The sequence below is a fragment of the Sander lucioperca genome, chromosome 4, assembly GCF_008315115.2.
Source record: "Sander lucioperca isolate FBNREF2018 chromosome 4, SLUC_FBN_1.2, whole genome shotgun sequence".
NCBI classification, from domain to species: Eukaryota; Metazoa; Chordata; class Actinopteri; order Perciformes; family Percidae; genus Sander; species Sander lucioperca.
The window spans coordinates 29,129,063-29,144,420 of record NC_050176.1 but is presented as its reverse complement, the minus strand read 5'-3'; the positions used below and the strand labels follow the sequence as shown (position 1 = coordinate 29,144,420).

Genomic DNA, 15,358 nt, shown 5'->3' with positions numbered 1-15,358 from the left:
ATTGATTCATATACACATACACATAGTGCCATTCATGATTCTAAGAGGCTGTATTGTAATACTATAAATCAGCTATTTCATTTCCATAAAGCTGTGCTTCTATTTATTTACATATACAGTTACACTACTAACTTGTCTAGGACTGGAAGGAAGAAAGCAATAATGAGACAAAACAGTAGCCTCAGTAACCCACCTTTCAGTCCTTCATGGCTCAAGCCATTATATATAATGAACATTTGCGCTCCCTGCACGATTTAAAAACTATGCATTGAGGGGGCTGTAACAGTTCAACTACATTGTCAGATTTATCTTGTCCACATAGATGCAAATTTTCCCATGGTCATTGCTACAAGAACTACAACTCGATTTCAGCCTCCATCTTCTCCACAGTGTCAATGTTCAGATTCTTTGACAAGACTATAGCTGACAGAGAGCGAGATGGCAGAGACTATAGCTCTGCCTTTTTGACAGAGGTCTTGGCCTTAAGGTATTAACTCAGTAAGTAATTTGTGATTTATCATCCCTCTCTGCACCTATGGAACCTGAGTTACAGAAGCAGCCATCCCACTGTTCTCACAACGTGAGACAGGCGACTTATGTCTTGTAGCTATGCCATTTCATGTTTGGGACTAGTATTCATTGAGGTGCATTCATGGATATGCTACAAAGTATTCCCTTGTCTCCCACACTAATTTGGACTGGCAAAAAGAAAAACAACTAAGAGAACTAAAAACATGTAACTTCAACTGAACTGGATCCAGCTTTTTACACAGAAAGTACAGCAAAACTAGGTGTTGTGACAAGGTCTGTACTTACGTATTTCCATCCATTTGTGCTTCTAATGTAAAAAGCTTAATGCCATGGTGTATATTTACCAGTGCACATGAAAAACATAAAAGTACATACTGGTGGGTACAAATGAAAATGTACTACAAATGTGTATTTAAGGCAAATAAAGTCATTTGTATGGGGAATTTACCTGACGTATAAATAATTTGCAAAGTAGAAAATACTGCTTTGATTCTTTTATTTAAGAAAAAAAGAACACAATGAATAAAAGAGGAAACAAGCAACAAGCTGCAATTTAGTTAACAATCCCCTCTGTAAATAAGTCAGCATTAGCTTATCTGCTTAATAAAACAATATGTGACTTAAACAGTTACAAGTAAACAGAAACATCCATTTTGATTCGCTACAGGACAGGTAAAAGTAACAAGATAAAATGTATCTAAATCTAGTGCAATATGCCATTAAAATAAAAACAAAACAAAATCATTGCATCAAAACCTCTGACAAAATTAGTCAACGAGTTTTAACTTTAATGAAGCTAGAGTGAAACTTGACTCTGGAATGGGACGGTTTATATTAGAAATCATTTTTACCCTAGATCTGCACTTTTAACCACGTACGAGTACTGAGTACTCAGTGTAAATGTAGTTTTCATTCTAACCAAATACTAATCCTAATACAGTTGATGAATGACAGCTCGTCCATGGTACATAGAGAGCAACTGTATAAGACTATGGAGAATTACAATCAAGGTTGAAAAAATGGTTCAGGTGCATTATTAAAAAGTATGAAACAAATGGAAAATTTAAGCAATTACCAACATAGATATACTGTATGCCTTTTCAAAGCCCCGCCTATTGGAGATGACAAAGAATCAGAGTAAAAACAAAGTAACACTGTAAATACACCAAGTAGTGCAAATTAACATAAACTCACTGCAAATTAGTGTGTCTTGCTCCTAATTCTACTTCCGGGAAGGAGGAGGGCCTGGAGGAGGAGGGGGTGGAGAAGCAAAATTGTAAGAGGGTTGCCCCATGAAGCCCATTGGCGTTGGCTTTGGTTGAGCAAACTGGTGAGCCATCAGAGGCCACGCCCCCCCTGATGATGGAGGAGGAAGATGAGGAGGAGGAGGCTGGCCAAACGGACCCGGCGGCTGGCTAGACTTTTCCGGAGCTCCGCCAGACTGGCCTGCGCTGCGGGAGTTGTAGCCCCCCCTGCCACTGTAACTCTGGTACTGATCTGAGCCAGAGTTGTAGCTATTCCTGTGATCCTGGCTCCTGTCCTTGAAGGAGGAAGAGGAGGAGGAGGAAGTGGAGCGCTCTCCATTACGATCGTTGCGGCCCTCGCGGCTGAAGCCACTGCGGCTGTCTTTGCTGTCGCTGCCACCACCAGCGTGCATGCGGCGATCACAGTCCCCCTGGTACATGTGGCTAGGGTTGTTGTAACCGCTGCCGCGGTAACGCATTCTGCCACCTGTAACAAACCACAAATGTAATCTCAGTATTATTATATCCCATTTTACAGTATGATGGACTGTGATATATTAAGTTGAAAAACAGTGATGGTCCTTACCGCCTCTTCCTCCCCCTTGCCCTGCGTCCACAAACTGGAGCAGTTTAGGGTTGATGGCCTGCCGGGCCTCCGCCAGCACCCGGACAAGGTCTCGGGCCTGCCGCAAGTTCCCTGGGGTGAAGAAGGTGTAGGCAGTGCCCTTGTTGGTACTGCGGGCCGTACGTCCAATACGGTGGACATAATCCTCAGAGGAGTTGGGATAGTCATAGTTGATGACAAACTTGATATCTTCCACATCTTTTGGATAAAGACGAATCGGTTTTACAGCATGGAGGAAAGGAAAAAGATGATTATCTCACAGGGGGCAAAGCTTCTGGAGAAAAAATTGATTATTTCAATTCCACTTCAAAAGCTTATGGTTTGTAAATAAATGAAAGTATACATATATATGATTTATTAAATATTTTTTATTTTGTACAAAAATAAAACATACATATTCTAAATAAAAATCTAACTTACCTGCTTTACCAGATAATCCATACATCCAAAGATTCATTTCAGTTACCCACCATTATAACCTTTTTAATTAAAATCCAATACAGTTCAAACTGAACTTGACTTCAGGTTTTTGACATCGAGCTGTACAGAAACCATGCACTTCATAATCTTCACACCAATGTGATTACAGGTCAAAATGTGTGAAGACAAGGAGTCTGTTTCTCATTACAGAAGACGTGGGGCTCTGACAGCACTGCTGATCAATAAGTCAACCTTTTCCCCTCCATCATGACAGAGGAAAGCCATTTCACCAATCGTGACCTACTGAATAACAGAATGACAATGTGCCGGGACAGAGACTGTGCTATTATTTCTGACTAAAAATATGAGCAAGATGGAAGTACCTGAATGTATGGTGAGCTCATGGAGGAGTTAAGAGAAAGGGGCGGTGAGGTACTTACCCCCGTCATGTTGATTTTACAAAGGTAGTCAGTCCCCCCTGATCAGTCCTGGTTTATAGTGAGGGGCTGAGGAGGAATGGGAGGGAGACAGGATGCATCCCTCCACCTTCTGCACACACCAGCAACGACAGACGGGAGCAGAACCGTTAAACACAACGGCTGGTTCTGTTGCTCTCTCGCTGCATGGCAGGACCCTCCTCAGACCCTGGCCAGGACTGGATCCAGACGAGCCCGTCTAATTCTCTCCCCCCTGTCTGTCTGCTTTTTGGGACGGACCGATGGGCAGACATACAGGAACCTCAGGCTGCTCCCAAGGAAGGCTCGTTGGATTTAAAACTCTGACAATACCGGGCAGGGGGATCTTAGTAACCCAAGAAGAATAAGAGGGCTTTAATCCCTCCAAAACTAGCCGAGCTTCTACTTTAAAGTGACTGCGAGGGGCAGTGACAGCAGCACAGACTGTTACAGCTGCCGTGTGCTGCCAAACCCTGAGAGGAGAAGAGGGGAAAAAAGAACAAGGATATGGTCATAGGGATTTTCGCAACTCAGACACTTTACTTATCCCCCCTTCTCACATTTATCCTGACAACAAATTAGATATCCATCATAGCCTTCCACTTGGTGGACAGGAGATAATTTGGCTGCCACTGTCTGCAAAACATAACAATGTGTATCATTTTGCAGAATTATACCAATGGAACACCTACACAATTTGTTTTTATCTTATGTGTGAAACAACGGGTAATATGAGCAGCATCTTCATTTAATTTGTACTGACACCATTAAGGAGACATAGGAAAGGTGCGCAGAAACACCTGCCCCACACGGCCCTCCTTTCAGGCAGCGTGCCAAAGAGCCCCGGTTGAAGGATGCTTTTTAACTGCAATAACAAGAAACAGACTATAAACCCAGTTGGCCTGCAGCCTCCATACTAGACTTAACAGTTAATTTAACTCTCGGGTTATAATAGTCAGGGAGATTCTTAAATATAATGTGCTGATTTGTTTCATTGTATGTCACCAAATTCAAAGAGGTTACACCTTCAACGGTCATAATATCAACCTGGCAATAGCCAAAGGCAGACAATTCTACATTAACTCTTGTGCTAGAAATGCATTTTTTTTTTTTTACCCCATTTTATTGCCAGATATAGCTGGTCTCATCTGTAGCATTATACTTACCTTTTGGTCAAAATAATAGCTGGAGTTGTACTGTACACATCAATTAACTGTGGTGACTGTACTTGTGTTTCTCTATAAGTGTATAACACGCTTAATATTATTTAGAGGAAAAAAATTAATTCACAGGCATATGCAGAAAGTGAGAGATTATGCAGCAGTAACTGTATGTGTGAGCAGACATACCCAGACCACGAGAGGCCACATCGGTAGCAATCAGTATGGGAGCTTTACCACTCCGAAATTCTGTAGGATTAAACAAAATATTGGTAGGAATTAGACATGGAAATCATCTCCACTCACACTCAACTCAGGCGTTAGTGAATATGTAACTTTAAAAACCTACACATACTGATCAGCAGTCTTTGAAAGGAACTGTTTTCACTATTTGTATTGTCCACTGGCCCCTTACTTATGACAGATGAACAGTTTAGGCGAGAAAATGATCTACAACAAAGAGCTGGCGTGAAGTGGTAATACTGTATTACAAGTATTCTTACCTGCAAGCACCCAGTCTCTTTCTGGCTGGCTCTTGTCTCCATGGATACACATGGCTGGCCACCTAGGAAGAAAAAAAAACCCACAATGAAGTGGAAGGATTAGTGAACACTCTGAATAGCTTCTGTCTATCAAAAATTTGCATAATTCATCCTAGAACTTCACTCATCACATTATATCATAACAGTCATTTCTCACCCGTCCCGCCTCATCCTCTTGGTGAGATCATCACAACGTTTCTTAGTCTCCACAAAGATGATGGTTTTGTTCTCTTTTTCAGCCATTATCTCCTCCATCAGCTGAAAAAGTCTGCAGAAAGGGTGAGACAATCATAGCACATCAGTGGCACTTAGCTCAGTTTCAACTGTGTGAAAGTTCTCCATCATGATTGTTGTATTTTATTTATGTCTCATTGCGTATTGCTGCTCTGCATGTTTGCATGTGTCAAAAAATGGTCTGTGTTATGTAGCTTCATATTGCCTGCTTGCATGGCTATATGTACTGGACTATATGTATCAGGATATTATTACTTTATTAATGTTTTGCTGCTTCCTGTTGCTCTGCATGGCTTCTGCACTGTCTTGAGAATGCTTATTTTTTTGCTACAGCTGTCTTTATGGAGTCTTGTTATCTTATGTCTGTAAGTTTTAACTTGTACTAATGTCTTGCTGTTTCCTGTTGCTCTGGTCTCAAAACATCTCGCCAAAAGGACTACAGATGAAATATTTGCCAGCTGGCGAACACTGACACATTTACAGTTATCTTGATTAATGTGTGTTGAAATTAAATAAAAATGAAAGGATAAGCTTGTGTTCTGTAACACTATTATAGCAGTTAATGAGATAATCATGACATAACATCATTTTAGGTCAGATATATTTTATGGCTATCCTTACTTCCGGTCCTTTTCACTGTCCATGCAGACATCGACAATCTGCAGGATGTTATGGTTGGCACTGAGCTCAAGAGCGCCAATATTGATCTGGATGTGGTCCCTCAGGAAGTCCTGGGCAAGCTGCCGGACCTCCTTCGGCCAGGTTGCACTCCACATCAGAGTCTGTCTATCAGGCTAAGAGACACAGAGAGAGAACGCATGCAACTGATTTAACTGAAAAATACCTCTACATTAATAAGTCAAGGTGATCACTTTAAATTCAGCAGTCATGTTGACTTAACCTAACTTAACCTACCCTGATTTGTTCAACTATCTTGCGAATCTGTGGCTCAAAGCCCATGTCCAGCATGCGGTCAGCCTCATCCAGCACGAGGTAGGTGCAGCGCCGCAGGTTAGTTTTCCCATTCTCCAAGAAGTCAATGAGACGACCAGGTGTGGCAATACAGATTTCAACACCTAGAGTCATACAAAATCAACATGTCCCACAAAAGAAAGATTCACACATTATTAGATGCTCAGGGAGACCATTCCACTAATAGTTGTGCTCTGATTGTTGATTTGTTCATTGTACAACAATTACTGTCTGTACTGCCTATGGCCACACCTCACAGGGAAATGCCGTGTGGGCTAAAATACCAGGCAGCAGCTGTGGAATTTACTCATGAAAAAGCTGTGTGTGTAGTTCATTTGCATACCAGAATATAGCTGTTTTTTTAAATATATAAAATTAATTAATTACACTATATATTAACACTATAATTAATTAATTTTAATAAATGAATATATTAAAGTGGCTGTACTGGACATTCAGAACATTAATATAGCAGCAAACTTGTTTTGATAACCGGTGCAGCTGCGTGTGCATGTTAGTGCATGTGGGCGTGAAAAAACATTGGTATTTCACGTATTGGGAAACTGTCTGTGAAAGCCGTGTGGAGGCAATCACAGCCAACTGTTTTTTTAATCAGTATTTCGAGTACAGCCCCTTTAAGTGAAGTTTAAGTCAACTTAGTTCCCCATCCCAAAGCTGGTAGTACTCAAAAATACACAAGTATATATTGAACAGGGAGATTTTTGATACAAAGGTTTTGAAATTCAATCTACTTTCAATAATCCATCGCATGTGCCGCATCAACAACTATACCCACCTCTCTCGAGGTCTCGAATCTGTGGTCCTTTGGGTGCTCCACCATAGACACAGGTGCTTTTGATACGGGAAGACTTGCCATATTCATATGTGACCTGTTGAACCTGCTGAGCAAGCTCTCTGGTTGGGGCAATCACCAGACACTATGAGGAGCGGACAAAGAGCAATCAGGAAGTGTTTACAGACTGATTGTATGCCTGCCCACACTAAGGTAGAATAATTTAGACAAAACACTAACACATATGGAATTTGCACTCACAACTGGGCCATCTCCCCTCTCCAGATAAGGCTGGTGGTTGATGTGTACAATAGCAGGAAGAAGATACTGCAGGGAATAAAAAAAACATAAAACACAACTAAATACTTAGCCTACTATAGTAGTAGTATATATACTACCAATTAATTCTTCTATGAATCCCTTTGAAAAACTTCATTTAGACTCAAGAAATTTAGAAATGATCTATACATGGTCCTTCTGCAGTTGTGCTGCTGTTCCTTATGTGCATTTTGTCTTGACTTTATGTTGTATTTCTTTATGGTTTATGCATTTCAATTCTAATTTAATGTTGAGCTGTCAGCACTTTTTATGTTGTGAAATATGCTATGTTATTTAACTTTGTATAACTAAATGTCTAGTATAGTGTCATCATCATATAGGATGATTGCCAGGCAGCCTTACAGCCAGTGTCTTTCCGGAGCCAGTCTGTGCGATCCCCACCATGTCCCTGCCACTCAGGGCCACAGGGAAGCCCTGAGACTGGATCGCTGTTGGCTCCTTGAAGTTCTGCTGCACCAGAACATCCATCACATACTCTGCCAGAGAAGGAGGGAGGCAATCAACAGTGAGACTTCAGGACTGTTACTTTGGTTTCTATCTTTAATTCTTTCCATCAGAAAGACAATCCCTACCAATATCAGTCAAAATTCTTTTTCTTGTAAACATACCACTGGTCCTGGTAAGACACATTATACAAACACTGGGACATTTAGACCAGTGGTATTGTTTTGTTTAAACTGACCTTGTATAGGGCTTCAAAACAAAAAATATATTTTGAAGTCTTAAGATGTTGGAGTGAGTGATTTAATTATGTATTGTACATGCTAATGTTTCCCAGAGATTATACATTATAGTTTCTATAATGTAAGGTTTACTAACGAGGAAACTGCGCCTGGTGAAAAGCAGTGATCGCTTTTGGACAGCCAGTGCCTCTGATGGTGATCTCCTTCTTTTTGCAATACTCTTCCATTTCATACTGAATATCACAGAGAAAGAGGGGGAAAAGAAAAGATACATTTGGACATGGTGTATAAATTATTAACATTTTTTTTAGAATACCTTCTGCTGAAATTACTCTGATTTAGTAAAGGAATATAATTATGAGAAGACATTGTTGTACTTTATCAATAAAAGGTGTTTAATGTTTATTGCTTGGTGTATAAATATTGTCTGCAACTACAACATAGTTAATGATAACCACTGTAATAGTTGAATAATAAGGAACAATGAAGGAAATATGCTCAATCCAACACGATGTCATGCTATCATATAAATTGTTTTATGATTCACTTATTGTTTGCGATTGTGAGAGAGAGAAATATTAGGACTTACCTGACTCTTGTGTTGGAGCTCAGGGTGTTCAGTGTAAAAGTTCTTCTCAAATTTTGGCAGCTCGTCCAGGTTCCACTTCTTCTTGCGGAGACGCTCACCTGGATTCCCAAACTTCATTGGTGGGGGTCCACTGCGACCGCCCATGGACCCAAACTGTGGCCTGAGAGATAAGGGTCAAGAGTTAAAGACCAATGTGGAATCAGCAAGGCATTTTCTACAACTATGTACTGCAATTTTTCAGGTTTGCTTACATCATGCCAATGACTATCAACAGTGGCTTTGTCAACACTGCAGTTACTACTGTCACCAAAGATGTGATGATCATTTCTATCTGTATTTTAGGTTTGTCTGTTGTAACATATTTACGGCTGAATCCATATGCTCAGACCTCACTCTACTTGCAGAATTATTATTGTCTAAAGTCCAGAGTGGCAATTCTGTAGTCCACAAGGGGGCTCCAGCAGACATGTATCTGGATCGATTTATTACATATCCCAATCAGTCTGTACATTCACTAAATCAATGTTCTATGTTTATTTGAAGACATACCTATCTGTTTCCTATTTATTTTTTTTTATCTATAAGTGCAGTTGTACTGAACACATACGCCTAGACCTACTAATTTGCATGTGTACGTTATAATGTCCAGTTTAAGTGTTCTAATGTGCAGTCATACACAAACGTCACAAAAATTGTAAAACCACTAAGTGTGGTGATTTATTTGTATGTATTTATTAATGTAATATTCCCAGAGTTAGCTAATACTCAGCTCAGTCTACATGGTCCTGAAGGTTCACCGTGTATATAACCATATAATTGATATAACTGACTGTGGCTGTAAAATTTACTGTGTGATTTTCACACTCTAGTACTCACTGTAGAAGAAACAAACTAATGTTGGTGAACAGTAAACGTTTGTGCTCCAGTCTGGTGATGACAGTACCCAGTGCAATGTTTACAGTGAAAGTAACTACAAACTGGAGAGAGGCCTTGAGGAGGTTTGACGTTTCCTGCTTTCAGGTTGCATATATCAAGAGAATACTGGACCCGCACAACAAGTATGGCTTTAGGTAAACTTCCTGTGATGTATGTGGTAAACGTGTGTGTTGTTTTCATACCTGTCTCGTCCACGGCCCCTGTCTCTGTCTCCAAAAGAAGAACCCCCTCTCATGTTGGCGAAAAAAAAGTTAACGTTCCCTCCGCAGTATTTGCAACGTAAGCTTTAACGTTTGACACCGGTTTGTTTACGTTGTGCAATGTTAGAAATCGCAAAAGCCAAATATACGCAATTTACGCTTGAAAACTATGTATATTAGACGATAATTACGTTCAAATTCGGAAACGGTAAACAATTGTTGAATGCGTCACGACCGTCAAGACGCAGCAAAACAACCGCTACGCACCTTCCCTCCCTGCCCTTTTTAGCGACGTAACTTCAAATAGTAATTCTACGTAGCTTCGTTTCGATAGAACGGTCACTACGTACAAATGTTAACTCAGTAATAATGGTGAATTTGATTCGTGTACACGTTCGTGCAGCGTGCTTTTTAACCATAGACTATGTTTTTAACTAACGGTTGGTGGCGGTGTGTCAGAAACTGCGAGACTATTTTTTGCTGAAACAGTAGAGGAAGACAGCCTTCCAGGAAGTTCAACACGATGGACTGGTTTTGCAGTTAACTTACTGCGAAATTTGCAGTTATAATACGAGATATTAATATATGAAATTACTGGCCTTTATAATAGTATGATAACCAGCTGATTTGAAGGTATCGTTAGACCTCGCTTAAGGAAATGCCGTTGTTCATTCAAAATAGAGGACTTGACCGCATAGGCTCGACAGCGGAACTGTTCGACAACTATCCACATTTACAGGTTTGTTTCAAGAATGTGATGCTAAATTTAGCATGCTGAGAAACGGTCAGCAGTTAGGGCTTTTTCTGTAAGTAATCACACGTGACAGGACTATCTGTAATATAAACGGATGGCTGTGACGTGGTGGCACCCGCACAGGAATAACACAACAAACGGTCACATCATTTTTATTTTTGTTACATCATCTAAAGACGTGTAAGTAAAGGTAGATCATGTGCATGTCCCCTTAAATACAATTAAAAAAAACTACTAAATAGGAAAGACACGGAAATAAAAGACACCTGATATGACTTAATTAAAGGAATTGGCCTTGGTTTGTTTGGTGCATACTAAGAGAATAAACAAAGTAATGCACTGCAGTGAAGAACATATAGAATAGATATATATCAATAAAAATATTGCAGTATAACTGTTTTAGAAAGGAAAATAAGGCTCTACGGTTTTGTGTAAGGTTTAGTTTGTATTAATACCTGTAAAGTTATGCTTTTTGTTTTTATGTCACAGGAAAATGCAAGAACATTTCGCTCCATGCCACTTGTTGATGTCGACCCAAAGTGCTTCTTGTATGTCCAACAAAGAGAGTTTGCTGCAACAACACCAGCAGACAGTAAGTCAAGCCCGATGATTCTCAGCTCACCCAAATGTTATTGTAAATTAAATAGACGTATTGCTATTAAAAACTAGACATATCGGACTCGACACATAGTGACAGTCTCTTAAAAGTTTGGATAACGTCTCCAGCCAGCCAACTGAAGCCTCTTTAGTCTTTAATGCAAATACAGGTTCAACCACAATCCATGTTTTTTTTTGTTTAAACTTGTTAGCCTCTAACTAACCCCCTGATAGTATTCTAGGTTAACCATTCTGGATCATAATGAACATATATGCTTTGTGTCTTACCTATCACAGACTGTGTTTCAGTAATAGGATCTGGTGATGCCACCACCTGCCATTTGGTTGTGCTGCGACACACCGGTAACATTCCTTTCATTAAATTCATAGTGTGGGCCTTATTCTGCCTGTGTAACCTATATAGTTAGGATAGAAATGACATTTTTAATGTCTGCCATGATTTATTATGTCTTAGGAAGTGGAGCTGTTTGCCTTGCTCACTGTGATGGTTCCAGCACCTGGTCTGAAGTACCACTCCTTGTGAAAGCTGTGACGTCACTGAGTAATGTCAGTAAGGAGGGCAGGTACGAAACACACAAACAAACACACATAATAAAAGTGCACATCCTATTCAGATGTTCTTTATTTCCTTCCTCTTATTTTTCCGTTATGCAGACTTGAGCTTCATCTTGCCGGGGGATTTAACGATGAGTCAAAAACATCCCATAAACTCAGCCTTAACATACTGGGTATAGTCTTTCAAATTGCCCCGTGTCTTATAGTAATTTTATGCTGGCAGCATTCAAGCTTTGTAACACTTAGACTCTTTTTACTTTACAGCAGCGTTCCAAAAACAGAAAGAGGATATTCATCTGGAAACATGTTGCATTACAGGTAACTTTGATACCTGTTTGACTTTACCATTCTGCCTTGGTCACGCCTTGGTCTAGTTAACCTTTCTGTTCTCTTGTTTTTGTAGAAATGAATGACATTGTTGTTGATGGAACTCACAGGCCTGTAGTATATGGAATAGGTAAGTGATGAATATATACTACAAAGTGAGAGCAATGCCTTCATCGAATGTGACCTCTAATATATTGTGTCTACATGTCTGTTTCTGCACAGGTGTAAATGTTAAAACGGGGGATGTGTTCCCTTCCACATTCACTCATAAAGGACCTGCAGAGGAGCTGCGATCAGCAAGGACCTTCACTGGGGGACAGGTACTATAAGATATACAATGTTGTTCTCTATGTGTGAATACTGGACACTTTTGTGAATGAAAAACGGTGGCACAGAAACATACAACAACACATCTCTCTGTTTCATGCAAAAACTCATGACCAAATGTTTAAGTATTTCTTATGAAATTATAATCTTAAACAAATGAAGTTTGGATTTCCCCTAAAAGTAGTAATGTGCTAATTGTTTTATTTAGTGAAACTAAAAGGACACAATCTCAATGCAAAAAATTTTTTTTTTCTTGTAGATGGCAGACATATATGACTCAAGTCGAGGGCTTGTTAAAATCGGCCCTTGCAAGTGGTCTCCAAATCTGGATATTGCCTTCTGGTTGTCACAAGATGATGACACAATTTTAAAGGTAACGGGGAAGTATTAAGTCTTAGGTGATCTACTTCATCCTTTGTTATACTTCTGTATTTTTCATGCTTCATTTAAGGCCTCTTAGGGCTGCACAATATGAGGAAAATATGCGATATGTGATTAACGTTAAATATTGCGATGACAATATTTCTTGCAATAAATAAATAAATAAACGGATATTAAAGTGTACTAATTTCTGTCTAAAACAAATGAAAGGAAATCATTTTCAACATTATTTTATTGAACAAATTGAACATTGAATTGAATATAAAAGGCACCACTTAAAAAAGTGACATTTTAAAGTGCAGTTTTCTACTAATTTTCTTTCAACTGACACAAAAAAAATCTCTAAATGTCTTTTGCGATATGTGGCAGCCTTTCACGATGTGTTTATGGCACCAGTTGATATCGCGATTATGATAAACGATATATTGTGCAGCCCTAAAGGCCTTTTTACAGTCGCCGCAGCCGAACTGTCACGCACCAATGTGACGTCAAAATGACATAGATCTCGCTGGCGCGCCAGGATTTAAAGTGCCCAGAGGTTGCGCACCACTCTATTTTTTTCAGCGGCGCACGACAAAGCGGAAACAGGAAGCAAGGACGAGTTTGAGGGCAAACGGATGCCAGGACTCTCAGAGTGACTGCAAGTCTCTCTTGTAAACTTACTGGGTTAAGATGAGTTCTTTTATGGTGAATGAAAGGCTTGATCCGACGAAGAAGGTCATCGAATATCGAAGCATTGACGGCAATGCTGCTGCCAGTTCTGCCGTTGTTTACCTTTTTCTTCTTCTTCTAGTCCGTAGAAATAGCAAAGTCGGTAGCCTTTCCTCAGTTGCGCCACCTCTGTTCAGGAGAAGACTGCAACTAGTGTCGCGACCACCATGCCCAAGTATAAATAGTTACGGCGTTCCCATGACGTCACATTGGCGTGTGACAGGTCGGCTGCGGTGAGTATACCACACGTTTAAGGTCTCTGTTATGTCTCAAACACTCCCAACGTGAGTGTGAAGCAGCAGTCCAGAAAGTGACATAATACAAACTTTGACTCTGGTATTTCTCTCTCATGCCCAGTACCTGTCCACCTCTCCGCTGGCTGAGCCGCCACACTTCGTCCAGCACATGAAGACCACCATCCAGTTCCTTTTGGGACACCCCAGCTCTGATAGCCTGTTCCCCGGGGGGCAGCCACAGCTCTACCACAGGACTGAGAGGGGGGACTGGGAGAGGGTTGTCTCGTCATAAAGCCCTACTCCTATCTCTCACTGGACCTTATCATGGAACCTGACTGCTTTTGCCTCTCAGCTCATTGGATACACTGTGACCCAGCCACCCTCTCTTTGTTTTTGTTCATTGTGTCTTAACATGGAGGTAGCCCCTGCCTGGACCATACTGTATGTATGGTCAATGGCTCTCCTGACTCATCTGGCTGGTCCAGTAGAGAGAGTAGAGGAAGTACAAGGGATTCTGTTTATGCCTGTAAAAGTAAATTTTTGGTGGTGTAAAGTCTGCAACCTTTACCATCTGCTGTGTTGCAGTAAGTCAAGGTTAATGTCCAACTATGCTTGGCTGTTATGGTTATCCAAAGGAAACATTGTCTTATGTCCAGTTAAAAAAACTACTTATCATTGTGTATGTTTTTTTTAGCCTAAAAACATACAGTGGAACTTTTTTCCAAAATTTTTTTTTTTATTAATTTCTTTCCTTGCATGCAGCTATTGTTCAGGTTATACTGTACTAGTAGAATTCAAACTTCATTTAATTGCCTTTATATTGTTAATGTTGTCAGTGAGTGAGTTGCCAGGAAACTTACCCAGCTCAAGCAAGTTTGAAAACCAATAGACATCTGGGAGGTATTAAGTCAATCTGAAACTTAACTTAGCTATGCTTCAAAAAAATGTATGCACAGTGTGTATTTAATGGGCGAAAAATGTAAAACTGCATTTATGATCCTTAAATGTAAAGCCTGACCTACTATTGAAGAATAATTACAGGTGAGGAACAACAATGAAGAATATGTTTATTTTGGCACTTTGTCTAAAACAGTGAAGAGAATTCAAATTGTTACACTCTGCATTGTTAAGCAAAGTTTATTTTTCTCTTCTAATGCACCTTCCTAATAAGAATACATACTCATACTCTACATACTGCTGTAAGCATGGCCATGAACGTGTACATTTTAGGAAACCATGTATAAATGTGTATAGTACTCTGCGAGGGATGATATGGATTCTTGTGGAACACAACAAAATATGATTCTTTGTTAATTGTTAAAATGAAAACCACCATATACTGTATAAGGCCTTTTCATCAGTTGTGTTATTCAGAAGGTTGCAAGGTGCTTAAAACATTCAGTGCAACTTGTGAACATACTGTACCTGTTGCTAAATAAATGTAAATGGTCAAATCTAGTTTGAAATGGTCATGTCTATGTTTTGAGAGTTCAGAGTCATGAAGTTGAAAAGGTGGAATTTTTGGAGTTCAGCACTTTAATAGAAGAATAAAGGTTTGTTGTCAACTTGCCAACTATTGTCAAAATTGGACTAATTGTTACAGAATTGAAATTTTCAAAAAGTGTCTCAATTTAACAATACTCACCCTAGGCTACTTGTTATTGACAAAGATATAATGTTGGACAAGCTTTATTTCACTGAAGCTGTCCCTGGCTGGAGCCTCCTT

General features: G+C 39.8%; 2 protein-coding genes across 2 annotated transcripts; one reads left to right on the top strand and one right to left on the bottom strand.

The window, feature by feature from the left end:
- Positions 1–1,012: 1,012 nt before the first annotated feature.
- LOC116057208 (probable ATP-dependent RNA helicase DDX17) lies at positions 1,013–10,011 on the bottom strand. Its single transcript, XM_031309598.2, has 13 exons — positions 9,706–10,011; positions 8,588–8,747; positions 8,135–8,231; positions 7,658–7,791; positions 7,238–7,303; positions 6,980–7,121; positions 6,127–6,287; positions 5,833–6,005; positions 5,135–5,245; positions 4,939–5,000; positions 4,625–4,684; positions 2,362–2,598; positions 1,013–2,262 (listed from the first exon to the last, which is right to left on the bottom strand). Exons 1-13 carry the CDS (start codon positions 9,756–9,758, stop codon positions 1,754–1,756), a joined length of 1,965 nt encoding a protein of 654 aa, XP_031165458.1. The 5' UTR covers positions 9,759–10,011; the 3' UTR covers positions 1,013–1,753.
- Positions 10,012–10,166: 155 nt separating this feature from the next.
- On the top strand, positions 10,167–15,090 carry ntan1 (N-terminal asparagine amidase). The gene is made up of 10 exons (XM_031309599.2): positions 10,167–10,462; positions 10,967–11,069; positions 11,372–11,437; positions 11,550–11,658; positions 11,750–11,823; positions 11,915–11,968; positions 12,054–12,107; positions 12,200–12,297; positions 12,564–12,677; positions 13,754–15,090. Exons 1-10 carry the CDS (start codon positions 10,382–10,384, stop codon positions 13,922–13,924), a joined length of 924 nt encoding a protein of 307 aa, XP_031165459.1. The 5' UTR covers positions 10,167–10,381; the 3' UTR covers positions 13,925–15,090.
- Positions 15,091–15,358: the final 268 nt, after the last annotated feature.